The 16,096-nt window shown below is 37.8% G+C and overlaps 1 protein-coding gene across 2 annotated transcripts in view; it reads left to right on the forward strand.

The window, feature by feature from the left end:
- The window catches only part of CCDC6 (coiled-coil domain containing 6), a gene marked incomplete at its 5' end in the record, with an annotated part of 44,602 nt that extends 32,999 nt beyond the window's left edge, over positions 1–11,603 (forward strand). Inside the window, 5 exons of one of the 2 annotated variants that reach the window (XM_082052985.1) lie at positions 1,400–1,556; positions 4,988–5,088; positions 8,814–8,938; positions 9,290–9,331; positions 11,265–11,394. In XM_082052985.1, coding sequence (XP_081909111.1) covers positions 1,400–1,556; positions 4,988–5,088; positions 8,814–8,938; positions 9,290–9,310 — 404 coding nt within the window. In that variant the 3' untranslated portion in view covers positions 9,311–9,331; positions 11,265–11,394. Of the gene's footprint in view, positions 1–1,399; positions 1,557–4,987; positions 5,089–8,813; positions 8,939–9,289; positions 9,332–11,264 lie in introns of both variants that reach the window. The other variant, XM_082052984.1, reaches the window with a different exon arrangement.
- Between the last annotated feature and the right edge of the window lie 4,493 nt (positions 11,604–16,096).

Raw genomic sequence — 16,096 nt, forward strand, 5'->3', positions numbered from 1 at the left:
CTTGAGTAGATACTTACCCTTATAGACAGAAAAATGCAGGCAAGTGGGAAATCGGCAATATTCTCCCCCCATAGTGTGCTGGTCTTGACAGGCTAACTGGAATGTTTCAGCCCTCGTTGAGAGAAATAGCTTGCGGAGGCAGCGGCCTTCTTAAAGACAATGGTGACGGGATAGTGGTCTTCTGCAGAGGCCTTGTGCGTGAGTTTGCGATATTAGTAATTTGTGTCAGTTAAAAGAAGATAAGGACTGCTAGTCTCTGTACTTGCCAGTTCTATCTGCACTGCAGCCTTCACTTAGTGACTTCAGAACAAGAGCAAGGCCTTAGATTTAAAGTACTCTTTGTACAGATCTGAAATGAATCTTTAATTTCAATATTCTTTATTATTTTTAAGTGGTTTCTTTTTGAATTATAGTGATTTAAAGTAAAAATTTAGAAGGATTCAAAGTCCAGTTCTCATTGAAAATGAGATCTAGGTTTAAAAGTACTCTTTCCCTTTGCGAACAGCCTGCAAGCAGAAGATGAAACTGAAATACAGTTTTCATTTGGGCGCCTGCAATATGTGGTCATTAGAGAATCTCTAGCATTATTCATAAACACTTAATAAAATATGCTCCCTAAATTCTGATATTGGTGTTGCATTTTGTCTTCCTGAAGCACATGTTCCATTTTATTTAAATAATCTGTCAGAATGTTTTGTGGATTTCCATAATTTGGTTTTATCACTTTAAATAGCCCACATGTGATACCAGACCATTTAAGTGATGTTCGCTGAATTTGTTTAGAATTCCAAATGCAAATTGTTCTTTGTAGAGAGTACTACTTGTTGGCTTTTAATATAGATGCATGTTCTGCTGGTCAGTCTCTATGATAAAATGTGTAATCGAAAGAATGCTATAGAATACATACAAGGGAGCAATTTAATATGAGCTTGGGTGTTTGGGGTTTCAGAACTTTTGTGCCTCCTCCTCCTTCAAAATGGAAATATACCTTTTAAAGAATTTCTTCTATATGTTTCAGTAAGATCTTTGTAAATGTGGAATAGTGTTATTTTAATGGAGCAGGAATCATTGCATTTCTTCTTTATGGTTGTGTTTTTATTATTTTCTTAATGACTTTTTTTTTCCTTCCTTTTCAAATCAATTTAAGCAAATACTAAAAACTTTTTTTTCTTTTTACCTTTAATTTCCAAAATTGCTGTCAACCAGTAACTTCTTTCAGTATCTACTGTTATGAATTAGGCTTTGAACTAATGACTTAGAGATGAGAATTTTGAGTGATCCATCCTGAGCATTTTCTACACTGTCTTTCTCAAAGTACTGGAGTAAAATTAGGCACAACGTATTTGCCCGTCTATGAAATTGAATTTTAATAAAATTTTAACAAAATTCTGAATTTCAGATTCAGAGAAGATGGCACAATATTTAGAAGAGGAGCGACATATGAGAGAAGAAAACTTGAGACTTCAAAGAAAATTACAGAGGGAAATGGAACGTAGGGAAGCACTTTGCAGACAACTGTCAGAAAGTGAATCCAGCTTAGAAATGGATGATGAAAGGTTTGTATTTTCCAGATATGTTGGCATTGAGCTTATTAATCAATAGTTATTCTATAATATTCAAAAAGAAGTATAAGTATTTATAGAAATAATGTGTATATGGGTTTAATATAGGTGTCAAATTTCAGCATGGAGTATCCAGTATTCCAGGAGTATCTTCAATAGGATTGTATCAAAGTTGTACAGAAATTGCATTAGTTTTAACAGAAATTATTTGTATCTGAAGATTGCTTAAGGTTTTTATAATGTATATTGAAATAAGTATATCTCTGGAGTTGAGAGTCAGGATAACTTGATCACAGTACCTTTATTGTGCCCCCAGCTTCGTAACTGCAAGGAATTCTGTGAGGCAGGAGCAACGTCCTTACTTGGGGCTAATTCTTCAGTCTGTTCAGCCAAATACAAGGGGATAGTGAGTAAAGCCTTAGAGAGAGGAAGCATTTCCAGAACTGTTGGCTTGTCCTTGGTGTCCAAACCATAACATCCTTGATTTTTCTTTTTTCTGTTGCACTGGCCTTACAGACAGTCTTGAGTTTGTCATGGTTTAATATGGTGCCTTTTAGTGTTTTCTCACGTCATAGTCATATGGCAGTGTCATATCTTAAAAGAGGTTTTTAAGTACACTTCGAATAAACATTCCTATTTTTTTTGTCAAATGCTCATTATTTTATACTGGTTTACATTATTTTGGATTTATAGTGGTCTTTTAAAAAAATTCTTTTGATATGGAGATATTTCTTCTTGGATCATCAGTATATTTGTTATAAGCCATCATTTCCCAGAAACAAAGTACCGGGCATTTTGTTTCAAGGAACACCCTTAAAGTTCAAGATAGTGGTTTCATTTTAGTGAAGTAAGAGGCAACTGACATATATTATAGTAGCATCTGGTATTAAGATGTAGTGAATGCTATCTAAATTAAATTGTTAGAAACGCAGGATTCTGGTGTTTGAATCTACTTTTATTAGCCTAATCTTTCCTGCTGATATTTACGTTATAATGGAAATCCAGTCAAAATCTAAATTTATGTGGATTACCAGTATTAATCCAAAAATGTAGAGTATCCTAATAATTTTTTTGTCAACCGATTGTAGGTAGTAGTAATCAATAAAATGCGGGAAAATTTGATTAACTATTCTGTACTTCTAAGAAATTTCATTGTCATGTTGATTTTCTTGGTACTACAAAGGCACGACAAAATCTCTCCAAAACAGGTATTTGCAGTGTAAGTAGTACAAGGTAAAAAGAAGCACAAAACAGATACTAGAGTGGTTAGTCTTAGGAGAACTGTGTAGGCAGAATAATTGTGGAACTACAAGCAGTAATGATTTCTAAATGTAAATTTTGGTCAGCTTACATTGTATTCCTGAAAATGATGGTGGTGATAGATCAGATATCCTTTTTTTTCAGTTGCATTCTGTTAGCTGACATTATTTAGATTAGACATGAGCAAGACATTTTTTACACTGAGGATGGTGAAAGCCTGGCCCAGGTTGCCCAGAGAGGTGTTGATGCCCCATCCCTGGAGACATCCCAGGCCAGGCTGGATGGAGCTCTGAGCAACCTGAGCTGGTGAAGATGTCCCTGCTCATGGCAGGGGTGGCACTGGATGAGCTTTGAAAGTCCCTTCAACCCAAACTATTCTGCGATTCCATTATACTTATTTTTTCGTAAGTGAAGATGCTTTACTGAATGCAAAATACACAGCTGTCCCAAAACTTCTATCTCCTGGCTAGCAATAGCTTTGTCTTCTCAATCCTCCGTCCTATTCTCTGGAGTAGTAAGGAAATACCTGAAACCAGGAAGCATACTAATGGTGCCCTGCTGTTCTATATCAGTGATCCAGGTACTAGGATTATTTAAAGAAAATTGTCTTTATGTGGAATAAAACACAGCTAAATCATAAAGACCACAGCCTTGCTCTCTGCATTACCATTTACTGCGTGTTGCAGAGGGAGCCTAGTCAGTTCAGTTTCACTAACCTTGCCACTGGTAGCTCTTTAGAAAACTTATATTTAATTAAACTTTAATTTGGCAGTTTGTTATTTTTCCATTGTTCCTTATTGCAGCTACTTTTATTACCTGATCTACACAAATTTGAACCAGCTTGGGTATCACTACAGTGTACTGCCTTTGTTAGATGTTGTGGCTTAGTAACTCTGAATATCCGAGTTAAAAATTAATAAGATGTGGTATGAAAACATCATTCAAATAGATTTATGAACTGGCTCACAGCCCACGAAGCAGTCATCATTGTGAGTTCCATCAAATAGGAATATTTTTAATGCTATTCCATGTTGTGCATTTTTTTCTGTGATCTGGAAATAAATGTAGTTACTAAGAATTTCTGAGAACACTGTGGTAGAAGGGGAGACAAGGAAGAGTCAAAGGGCTGTTAGGTTGCTGATTTTCCGTGCTGCTTTGCTGTGTCAAGAAACACAGCTAAATGTAACAATATAGACCCAGGCGCACTGGTTTGCGACCATATGTGCAGGAGAAGGTGGGCAAAGGAACCTCTGATGAGACAATGACTGAAAACTCTAGTTGTAGAGTGCATAAGCAAGTCAGCCTGAAAGCTGACAGCCTGGTGCTGTGGAAAAAAAACACATAAAATTACTTTTGAGATATAAACAGTAAGTGGAGCAAGTCGGAGCAATTGGCGCAGTGGTTACCTCCTTTTATATAGCACTTGATGGCTGTGAAGAAGCTTCACTGTATTCAATGAGTAAAGTACAAATAAATACCACTAAAATTATTACAGGTGTGAAAAAATGCCTTGTTCAGTTTGGCACCGTGAAGTGTGGGAGGTGTCTTGCAACACAACCTACAAGTATCTGTAGTGGGAGAAAGTTCTAGGTTCAAAATGTTTCTCTGTTCCAGTGGCAAAAGACACAATGAGCACATGGCTAAACAAGGAGACCAGTGGAATATAAGTAGGAAACAGGCCGTGTTTTAGTCTGTGAGGCTGATCGGTTGTTGGAACAAGTTATCGATACTTTAATTATTTTTGTCACCCCTTTACGTGATTTCAGACTAGTGCCGAGTACCCTTCTGGAAGATACACTCCAGCCAGACAAGCGATTGAGTTCAATGTATAAATTATGTGTAAAATGCAAGAATTTAGTATAGGTCAAATTGGATGACATGATTTATACCTCTGGCCTTAATACATACTATTCTAATCGTATGCAACTTGTATGGTTTTAACTGCAAATAACCAAGATAAGTCCAGCTATTTCCATTGAAAATTAAACCAGTATCTGAGCCTTCAGCTGTGATGAAAGTTCCTGTCATGACTTCCTAAAGGTGACTGGTCCTTCATTAATCTAATGTGACTCTTATAGGAATTGAAAAGAAAGCACAGTGAAACATTTAAAACATGGCACATCTTAAAAGGTTTGATCTAATTATTCTTTACCTTTTTTTGTTAGATATTTTAATGAGATGTCTGCACAAGGATTAAGACCTCGCACTGTGTCCAGTCCTATCCCTTATACACCCTCACCAAGTTCTAGCAGACCTATATCACCTGGTAAATATTGAACCCAGTTTCTAAAATTATTGTATGCATCACATAGTAATGTGCCCTATTACTGTATTTGGATCAGTAGCCTTTCAAAGCTAGTCTGGAGAAAAAACCATCACAAATAATAACTTTGCCTTAGATGTCTTCTAGTGCAGCCTGGTTTTAGACGGTTCTGTTTTACACTGTGAACAGATATTAAAGGTCAGTTAAGTAGCTATCACTTGAACTTTTATTTCTTTTTTGCTGTCTTTTTCTCTCTGTCTCTTTTTTTTTTTTTTTTCTCAACAAGATGTATAGTTCAGACATTTCTAGAGTTTGGTGATAAACTAGTAATGAGACTGCTATTGTGCTCTGAATCAAAACTTCTTATAAAAGTCTAATCTTGAACCTGTTGGAAAAAAGTCAATTTCGTTTTCTCTTTACTAGAGAAATGGCTTTTGTATTTCTGCTACTTTCTATTGTAAAACAATAACTATAAAATTAAGAGTTCCTGTCTCTAATACTTTGCATAACAAAAGCAAATTAACCTTTCCTGAGTTTGTAATTACTGAATGTATTTTTAAGTCAAAGGAGATGTATTTGTGTTACTAACATACTTATTTACTGAAATGTAAAATCCGTTAAAATCGCAGTTGGATATGTATTGAAAGTTGTTGGCCGTGGATGTTATATGGCAATCACAAACTCACTTGTGCATAAAGCAGCAGATCCTGCATGCCCTGCTTTCCAAGTTCACCCTTAGAACCTGTCAGACAGAGCCCTGCAGTAGGGGCAAATGAGATGTGCTCTATATTGACACATTCTGCAAGATGGGATTGAGCTGTTTTATTACACAGGTCTGCTAGAACCTATACAATGTCTTTAAACTCTTTAATTTTCAAGATTGACTTCAGTCTTTCAGAAGGATTCAAAATAGTTTTCATCCAGGTGTTTCAGAAGGAGTCAGTATTTGTGAAAACCAGCCATGGACAGATGCCATGTTACAGTGTTAGAGATGAGAGTGATGATAGAGTTTTTTAAAAGGTTTATTGGCTTCTGAAATGAGCCAAATCACTTGACTTTGTGTTTTACAAGATATGTTACCAGGAAAACGAGATGTTTTCTTATTCTTTTCCTGTAACTAGTTGTACAGAAACATAGTCATGCTAACAGCTGTTCAGGAGTAACTACTGTGGATGTTCATCGTTATACAGGTGCACCCTACATAATAATGCAATATTCAACTGCACATTGTATCTGCAGTCCCCACAGTGATTGTAATTAAAAGTATGTGTAGGAAAAATTGTCTGGTAACTGAACAGGCTTGCATGCTAGATTACCTAGAAATGCACTCAGTTTCGATGCTGCCGTGTCAGTGCAAGAGCCCTCTGTCCATTTGTTCCTGCATTGGGGCTGAAGCACATTCCTTGTTCCCTGTGGGCTTCACTTCCCATCAGTAGCTGACCAAAGAATGCTGTGTTCTAGTGGGAATTACAGCCCCCAGACAGGGGATGCTGGAACACAGTCTGAAGCAGAGTTAAAAATAGCACAGCTGACATGATCGTCTCTAACAGAGTTCACAACTTTGGTTACATTGGTACAGTAAATGTTGCAGGCTAGCACTCCTGCAGAGGCAGCTACGTTACTCTCCTTCACATCTTATAAATTAATATCCACAGTTGGGAAGTTTCAGGTTTCAGAAAAATAGAAGCAGCAATTTGTTAGAGAACTAATAGGGAGTTTTGTACAGCTCTCTGGCATATCTGAATGTAGTAATGGATGAAAACAAATAGTTTTTTGAGAGTACTTTATATCTAAATTAGTACAGTAAGACACTCTCAAAAGTATCAGCACAGAAAAATACAACAATTATATTTTGCATTAAGTAATTGTATGACTTGGCATGTTTCATTTGGCAAATGATGTGCCTGAATGTGTATAAACATAATTTGAAACCAGTCAGAAACGCTCTCATTTATACGGGTAACCCGTCAGCTTTAATGGGTCAGATTCTGGGTTCTGAATCCCAGAGCAATCCCAGAGATACTGCTGAGATTTGTAGCACAGTGCATGGAACTTTGAAGACTGTGGAAGTATTGCTACTGCTAGACATCTGAGGATTAGTTACTCTAATTACCAATTAGTCTTTAGTGTAGATAAACTGTTACATGCTTTGTTTGCAGAGATGAGCTACCTTGAATGTATGTGCACTGCTCTGCTATCTGTTCTTTGACTGCCATGTAGACTTGCATTTGTAAAACTTCTGGAGCTGGTTTATCTAGAAACAGTCCAAATTGCAATGTTGCAAAAGTGACTTAAAGTGTATTTTTTTGCCTTTTATTGTTCTTAGCTCTTGTCTCTGACTTGCAACACATTGTCACCTGCCTGAACATTGGTTTATTTCTTTGTGCTTACAAAAGCACTTAGTTATAAAACATGTGCTGTACAGACAATTAAATTGCAGGGTCAAAAAAGCAGATTAATTTTTTTAATCTGCATTGTTTAACTGCTCTAAAGTGACAGCGATTCTAATGGAGTCACTTTTAATTTGCACCAGACATCCATTGGGTACGTAACAGAATCGAACTTAGAATGGAAGGAAGCAAGGGGAGTATGTTTTCTTTTGTGACTTTATTAGTGATCTGACACATGGGTTTTGTTTTTCCAACCCCCCGCCCCCCCAAGATCTTGTCTCATCAGTTGTAGTTACAAACACAGATCATGCAGTTGAGGACAGAGCTGGGTGTTGGTGCATACTATAGCTGCAGTGGCACTTTTTTGCCTTGATTTAGTGTTGAAGAAGTGTGAAAACTGTTAAATCCCGTGTGGTGTTATAAAAGCTTAATAGTCCTTTAGAAACATTTTGGTCATAATTCTCCAAAGCACTTGCTAGCCTCGAATACTAAACAACTGAGAAAAGTCTTGTCTCCTGTCTCACTGGTGGTGTTGTCAAAACGCAATAATGAGCTAAAGGTTTTGGAAAATGTGGTGTTTTGAGAAATACTCAAAATGTTCAGAACATTTCAAGGTCTGAACTTTAAACATTTTGCAGTTGCTTTTTCTGGCTATACAGGTACTCTGTATTTTTATAAAATAGTTCTTACAGAAAGGAAATATTTAGATAGAAGAATGAGATATATGTACTTTTGAATAGGAGCCTTTCCCTAATGTGGATAAAACAAGTTGTAATTTTAAATATTAGTTGCTAGCCTAGTCCAGCTAGCAACTAATCCCAGAATGTTTTAACGTCACAACCCCAAGGATCTTTAGGTCCCTGCCTATAAATGCCAAGGCAAACTGCCTGAGTGCAGGCGTGGTAGGTCTTGGAGGAGCCCCCTACGTCCAGGTTCTTTGTGGAAACTCGCAGTGGCTCAGTGCTCGATGGCTTCTCCAGGCACAACCTCACTGCTTCTTCAGATTGTATTTTGTTCATTTCTCAGAGGAGAAATGGAAGGCTGGATGGAAATACTTGTGGACTAAAACTAAGCCTTACAGTGTTTATGTTAAGTGAGAAGTTACATTTAACATTGTTTAATGTATGTTTCGAAACATATGGTAGTTTACTACAGGAAAAGAACTTAATTTTGCATCATGTTTTTCAGTACAATTAATATTTTTAGATGTCTTATCTGGCTGCAGTTACCATTTCTTAACGTATTACTAATTCAGAACTAAAAAAGGTTAAAAACCTCACACTTCAGTTTGTAATATAAACAAGAATGTTGATGTTATCTTGTTGTAACAATTTTTAGGTCTGTCATATGCAAGTCACACAGTTGGTTTCACACCACCAACTTCACTGACTAGAGCTGGAATGTCTTACTACAATTCCCCAGGCCTTCATGTGCAACACATGGGACCATCCCATGGTATTACAGTAAGTATTTAAAATAGGAAATGCTTATTACCAGTGCCAGTTCGTTTATTAGAAGTTGTGATTGCTTGTCCTTAAGCTTTTTAACAAAACATTTTTGTAAATATTTGTTTTTGTCTCCTTACTCCAAGATATCTATTGCTGCTTTCTTCAACCCTGATTTTCCTCTTCACCCCTCAGAAACTGATTCTTTTGGGAGAACCTTATTTTCTGCAAAATAATAGGATGTGTTATCATCTTAAGGACAGTAATAGGTATCATCTTATGGATCAGCAGGCAGGGGGTGAGAAGTGATGTTCTAAGCTACTAAACCTGTCCCAGGAAGTAAAAACATTGCTTTCATTTTTCTCCTAGTCTCCACCATCTGACGGATGAGTCACCTGAGGTTGCTCCAAGGTCAGGTTTTCTTCAGGATGACACTCAATGCTACCATCATGTCACTGTAACAGGCAGTTAACTCTTATTTTATATTCTCATTGGCAAAGAACAAAGTTAATATAAACGTTTGTTAGGGCAATTTCTTGTATCTTTCAACTGGATTTATTTCCTTTTGATGCATTTCTACTTAATTGTGTTTCTTCTAAATATTTGTGGAGTTTAATGAGCAAACGGAGCCTAAATATTAACCATTTGGCAAAATAACTTATAGTTGTTGTATCAAGACCACTTTCATTTTTCTCAACAGGTATGGTAGTCTGTAAATATCGTGCAAGGTTTTTGCATATACTTGTCACTTTCAAATGTGAAAACATGTTTCAATAGAATTTTTAATAGAATGCTAAAATATGGCTGCACCTAAAATCAGCTAGGGGAGCACACAAATGTAATGATTCATTTCATGAAGCAAAGATTGGTGGGAACGCTGCAATGGTGAGTAGAACAGGAAGGAAGCTGGAGCTCAGCAGGAAGACAGAATCCTGCTCCTGGGTCAGCCCACTGCCATGTGTCACACAATTAGTCGCAGGAAGTCGCAGGAAGATCTCTATGCTTCTGGAAAACCTGGGACCTAATTTTATAAATAAGTTTTTTTAAGGAGCTTGTTCTGTTCAGTACTGTGTCTGAAACTGTAAGTTAGTTGGCATCGCATTGAGTCACTATGAAAAAAATAATCTTCAGGACAAAATACTTATTGTTCTGAGAAAGGTGTTGATAAGTAGCTCTTGGCTTTCTCTTGATACTGAAACCAGGTCCCTTCACGTTATTAAATGTACACAAATGTAGTAAATGATTTTAAGTGTTTCAGAAACATCAGTCAGTTGTCAAGAATCCCTTGGCTTTTCACATAGAACATTAATCTATTGTACATGGTTTTGCAGAAAAATAGATACAATAATACATTATTTGACTAAACTGCAGCTTGATTCTTGCCTCTTCATTTTTGATCTCCATTACAGAATAAATTTTCCTGTAGCACATTTGATACAGCACTGTAATCATGCTTCTCCCCAGAGCTGATCACCTGTGGTTGATTATTAATTGTGGGTGGGTGGGTGGTTTGTCATACCGTGAGGTTCCTGATTAATGCTAGCTGGATTAGTAAGCGGTGAGCATTTTTTTGCAAAAGTGCAGAAGCTGTGTTATGAAGTGTAATTTATATTTTTACATTGCTAACATTAAAGAAGATTCATCCCCCCCTACTGATATGTGGGCTTTAAGACTGTGTTTAAGTGTGCAGGTTGTTGGAAACCCGTGGTTTCTGTTGAGTGGGGAGCTCTCTAACAACTGCTTCACTCCTGCAGCCCAAAGGTCGTGATCTCTTTTTTTGTTCTCCAAAGAACAACTTGTGTTATCCTTTGGCCTTGCTCTGGTGTGCCGGCTAAGAGTCCTTCAGAAGGCCAGAGATTCTGAGCACACTCTCTGGCACTGGAAACATTTCTCCCACACTCAGATACCACTTCGTAGGCCAGCAGTGTAAAGTTAAGTGTTCATCAGCATGTACCAGGTAGGCAAATGCAACTGGGAGGTGCTGTCTCTGCAGCATCTCTCATTTCTTTTTGGGTTGCTGGTCATCATAGGTAAACGTGACTTCAGGACGTACGTCTGGTGCTCATTTCCTGCAAGCTGACAGGAAGGAATGCGTGTTCTGTTTGATCTCAAAAGCACTTCCCCTTTCCTTTGCTACTCCATTTCAGAGTAACGTTTATTTTATGTAAAAGTTGTATTTTGATTCTTGCAATGTTCTGAAAATGATTCTTCCCACATAATTGTTCACATTTTTATGTGGTTTGTTTTGTTTTCCCCTTTGCCAAGCTCAGTACACTGATTAGAGGACTTGCACCTAACGTTGTTCAGCAGTGTGTTAAACATCATTTCAATATTTGTTCTGCAGAGGCCTTCACCGCGAAGAAGTAACAGCCCCGACAAATTTAAACGTCCCACTCCTCCTCCTTCTCCAAACACGCAGACCCCAGTGCAGCCACCTCCGCCACCACCTCCACCACCTGTGCAACCTCCGGTCCAACCCGCAGCATCGCAGGCAGCCACTTTTCAACATTCAGTGCATCCCTCCTCTCAGCCTTAGTGCATGTGCTCAGCAGTCTGATGTCAGAAGTGGACTCATAACATGGAGCAGTTTACTAAAAGCCAAAGGCTTCCTTGGCATATTCGGATTTGACTTATTTGCACTGAGGTTATTTAGGCTTCACTGTTAATTGTGTTGTAAACGTTTGTATAAAATGCAGCCAGTGTTGTGGGTCTACAACACTAACTTAACAAAGTTTTGCCATCAGTGTTTACTTGAACTACATGTATGTCCATTCTCTGGCTGGAACATTTGCTACTCTGTTTGGTAATACGGCATTATGTCGTTTTGCTTGGCTCCAAAGCTTCATTTTCCTGGCTTTTAGGTTTGTAAAATTAAAGGGTACCTTTTTATATTTTTTCATGACAATTTGCAGAAAATTAAAGGCATGATGGGCTATATGATAAATTCTGAAATATGACAGTGTTTACCAAGCTTATGGAAAATCAGCACTATGTTTCAGTCATTGGAAATAACAGCTTCTCGTGCAAAAGTGAGTCAGACACCCCAGTCAGTGCCCAAGACACATACTCTATTGTATTATGTGCTAAATAAGCTTAATTCAGCACACAGGACACATCCGTATTTCTCCTGTTTAAAAGCACCTCAAATGTGTGGTACAGTCTGAATTTTACAGTGAGGGAACTGGCTTGTTGGAGTCTGTGGAATGTACAATTCGTGGACCTTAAGATTTGATGATTTCACTTGACATTTGCATTAACCTGTAAGCTGCCCACACTGTGTGATCTGTCACAATTAACTTTGGTAAGTGTGGTCCTGCCCACAGGTTACTGATAGCTGATTAAAGTGTGCTCTTTGATTTTGATTTTTTGCTGCAGAAGGCAATGTGATTGTAAAGAACAGCTGATGATAACGTTTTTCTTGTTAAAAACATATTAATTGTGATTCCCCTGAAGCAAAGTTTCAAGAGGTATTCTAAATGTTCAAAAGTCTGTTAGAAAATAAGGTATAAGATGAGCATATAGGAATATATTGGCACAACAGCCAAAATGTTGTATTGCTTGGTAGAAACAGAGTACAAGAAAGTAGCACAACATGGCACTAATGAATGCTTATTTAGCAGCCTAAGCCGGTACAATGTATAAAGAAATGTATTCGGAATACATTCTTTCCATTCATTTAGCACAAATAAATTGGTTTCACTTTGCAGTGGAACATAGAGTCACTTCTTGATATTGACATCTTGCTCAGTTACATTTTTCCTGAGGTTCCTGTTGAATACTGAGGTTTATGTATTATTGATTTTGAGTAGTTTACCTCATATATATGAATATGTGGGCCATGGAAAATGACAAAAGAATGTTTATTTTATGAGAATATGTATCTGGCTATAATCAGAGCAGAACATGAGTAATTTATCTTTTGTTTACAAAAGTTTGTTTGACATGCCTAATGCTTTATTAAGGACATTTTTAAGAAGGAAGTACAGCATATTGGTAGTATACTAACACTTGTACATATATTTTCATGTTTGCCACTCACTATTCAGTAAGAATTGCAAACTGAAAATCTTTATAAAATTAGTGCTCTAAATCAAAATAGCAAGTTAAAATAATGTTGTAAAAGGTTCCGCTTCAGGCAAAACTAGAATTTCTTCACTGTAGATATGTAGTTTCATCTCTGAGAGAATTTAGAGAAATGCATATATAGTCTATTACACGTTTCAAACCAATATGGGATCAAGTCCATTATCAAATTACATTAGTTATGGTAGTGAATTTCCAATCAAGTGATTCTCAAGATTGTGGCAGACCTAAAATTTGCCCAGTGCTTCCATCTGAAAATAACTGACCATAGCAGGTGCTCACCTTTCCATAGAGGAAGCTCAGCTGAGAGCATTGTGATGAATCAGAGCTCCTGAATTGGTGGTAGGATTGCATGGGAGAAAGTTACAGGCAGGCAGAGGTGGGACTAAGGTCAAGGCAGGATTGGTTTAGTTTGACGCTTGTCCTTTTGTAAACAGAAGACGAAGAAACAAATACATTCTTTCTAAGTAGGATTCCAGCTCAAGTACACCACTACTTGCAATGGTGCCCTCCTTTCTGAAGTGCTTTGAGATTTTTGGACTTACAGCTCTACAGAGTGCGAGCTGACAGTGATGGTAGTGTAAATGTGGGACGGGGGGGAGCCTTTGACAGTGTTAAGACTATAAAATGGAAAATTGCCTAGACTAATTTACGTTTAAAGCATATTCCAAAACTGAATTTGTGTAACCCGAGTTCAGCTGCTGTTATAAAGTGTCTTAGTGAACTCTCCTTACTATTCCAGTGGGACTGTTACCAGAGGAAAGTAAAGAACTGACAAATGTATACTGAACCTTGAAAGTGTAACAAGGCACTGAACTGGCCTTACCTAACTAAGAACATTGAACGAACATTTGCTTGCAATCGGAAGTGGTAAACTCTTATTTGTAGACCTTTTGAATAAGATGAGAAATTGTGCACAACCATCTCCTAATAAATATAATTGGATTTTCAGTTTTCCTTGTGAATTATAGTCATGAATTATGATTCCACAGCTGTGATTTTATCAGATCTCCTGTAGACTGGAGAAACTCACTTGGCAGCGAGGTCCAGCGTACTATGAGGACTTAGGTGCTTGGACTCTCTATCTCAGAAGGACCTGAGTGGGTTTCTGTTGTCCTTTTCGTTCCCAATGCCTGTCAGTTCCACACTGCATCATCAGTAGTTGTGTAAGGCCACAGAAGCGATTTTTAGCCATGATGAGCATTTTGTGAGTGTACCCCTTTACAGCTGAAGGTTTAAAACAAACATACATGTCTTTTAGCTGTTTCGGCTGTGCTTTCCTCTCTGACAATCAAGCAGCTTTTTTTTTGGTTGTTTTTTGTTTTTACTTTTTCTCTCAAGGGATCTGGCTTGGACAGTGGAATGCAGCTGATACTCTGTAGAGCATTAAGAGTTTATTTTATCCACAATTTGTTCCAAAGAAGTTCATTGGAAGAAGAGCTGAGACTGTTCAGAGAGAGTTTTCCAGCTAACAGCCAGATAAGATTGTTTTAATTACACATACTCCTCTGAGAGCGTATTCCCAAGGGCAGAAAGGACTACCAGAGTTTTTCAAGAAAGTGTCAGTGCTTTTCTCTGGGTAATTGCTGTGCTGGAGCTGAACAGAGCAGGATTCCTTTCCTGTTAAAATGTGTGTGTTCAGGAACCCGTCTGTTTGGGTGGAATCCCTGTGCACTTCAGCTGAATGAAAAATGCAGTCTTGGAAGCAACAAAAACAAGAAAGCTTTCTGGGATCTGTGTGAGTTGCACTGCTGACAGGAGACAATATAGACTCCATATATTTTGTTAAATAAGTGGAAACTGATCACGGAGACAAATAAAAGAGCCTTGAATACTTTGTCAATCGAAGAACACAGTCTCTCATCCTCAATATTGATTATTGTTTACTAAGAGGATGCATCCAGGGACCTCGTTTAAGACTTGTAGTGCTTTTTCTGATCCTATTGCTTAGTTTTACAAGCAGCATAGTTTGAATACTGTTCAACTCTTTTTGATGTTTCCCTTTTGTTTCAGTCATGGCAGTCTATTTCTTTTTGATCCTTGGGAGTCTACAGAGCATGGACTATGCAGAGCATATTTCTCCAGTTCAAACCATCTTGTAAGAAACCAGAACGCTTGAGTGTAAGCTATAAAATTATGATACATGCATATGTTACAACAAGCTCCTTGAGGGGAAAGATCTGTCCTCTTGAAGAGGAGCTCCTAGTTACCAAATGGACTGTATGCATAGAGACAATCTGGTTTCCTCAGTTCCCTGAGGAGCTGAATTCCTCTCCCAGCTCTTTTTGGATTTGGACTAGAGTTCTTAACCATTTAATTTTTTTTAATTCCACATCTCACTGTAATAAGTATTCAGGATATCCTTCATGTGTAATAACCACTAGTCCCAGTACAAACAGAGGTTAAGAGTCACTGCCACTTTGTGGGCAGGAGGAAGTCGCTGAATATGCCAGACCGTGGCCTTTACGATGCAGTCGGAGTTCAAGTGCTCATATCATGATTTTTTTTTATTTTATTTTATTTCTTTTTAAGCAGCTGTTGTGTTTTGGCACAAGTAGTGTGCCCTGAAGAGGAGATAAAACTATGGAGTTGGGTGCTGCGTTAACAGCCAGCTACTGCGTTAGGGAGAATAGTGCTTGTTCATGTTCGGTTAGTTAGGCTCCAAAGAAAAGTACTACCTCATCTTTAGGTTGGGATGATGTGGCCGCAGGGTCAGGAGAAATGTAGCTGTGCTTGTTTTTTTCTGCACGTATTGCCTGTATAGGAGCCTTTCCTCACTGGAACTGGGCTCCAGAGGTTATAAAGCTTTTGTAGAGGAGAAGTGGGGAGTCAGAAGAGGTGGCTGAGTTTGAGAAAACTGTGTGTCCCTGTAGTAAGTTGCTGCTCAGAGTACTCTTTGGCTAGGCCTGGGAATTGCCTGTGCTAAAACTACTTTTTTTTTTCCTGTGTTGTTTCCTTCCAAAAAGTTTTGTGTTGCAGTTTTCTAAGTTCCTGCCAAAATTTAAAAATAAAAAAAAGGCAATTCCCCTTTCCACAGAAATATTGGAAGTAGTCTTCTACATCTAAAGGTGGGTTTTCTCATGGTATAAATGT

This window comes from Streptopelia decaocto (genome assembly GCF_964273445.1).
Source record: "Streptopelia decaocto genome assembly, chromosome: 5".
In the NCBI taxonomy this organism is placed as follows: Eukaryota; Metazoa; Chordata; class Aves; order Columbiformes; family Columbidae; genus Streptopelia; species Streptopelia decaocto.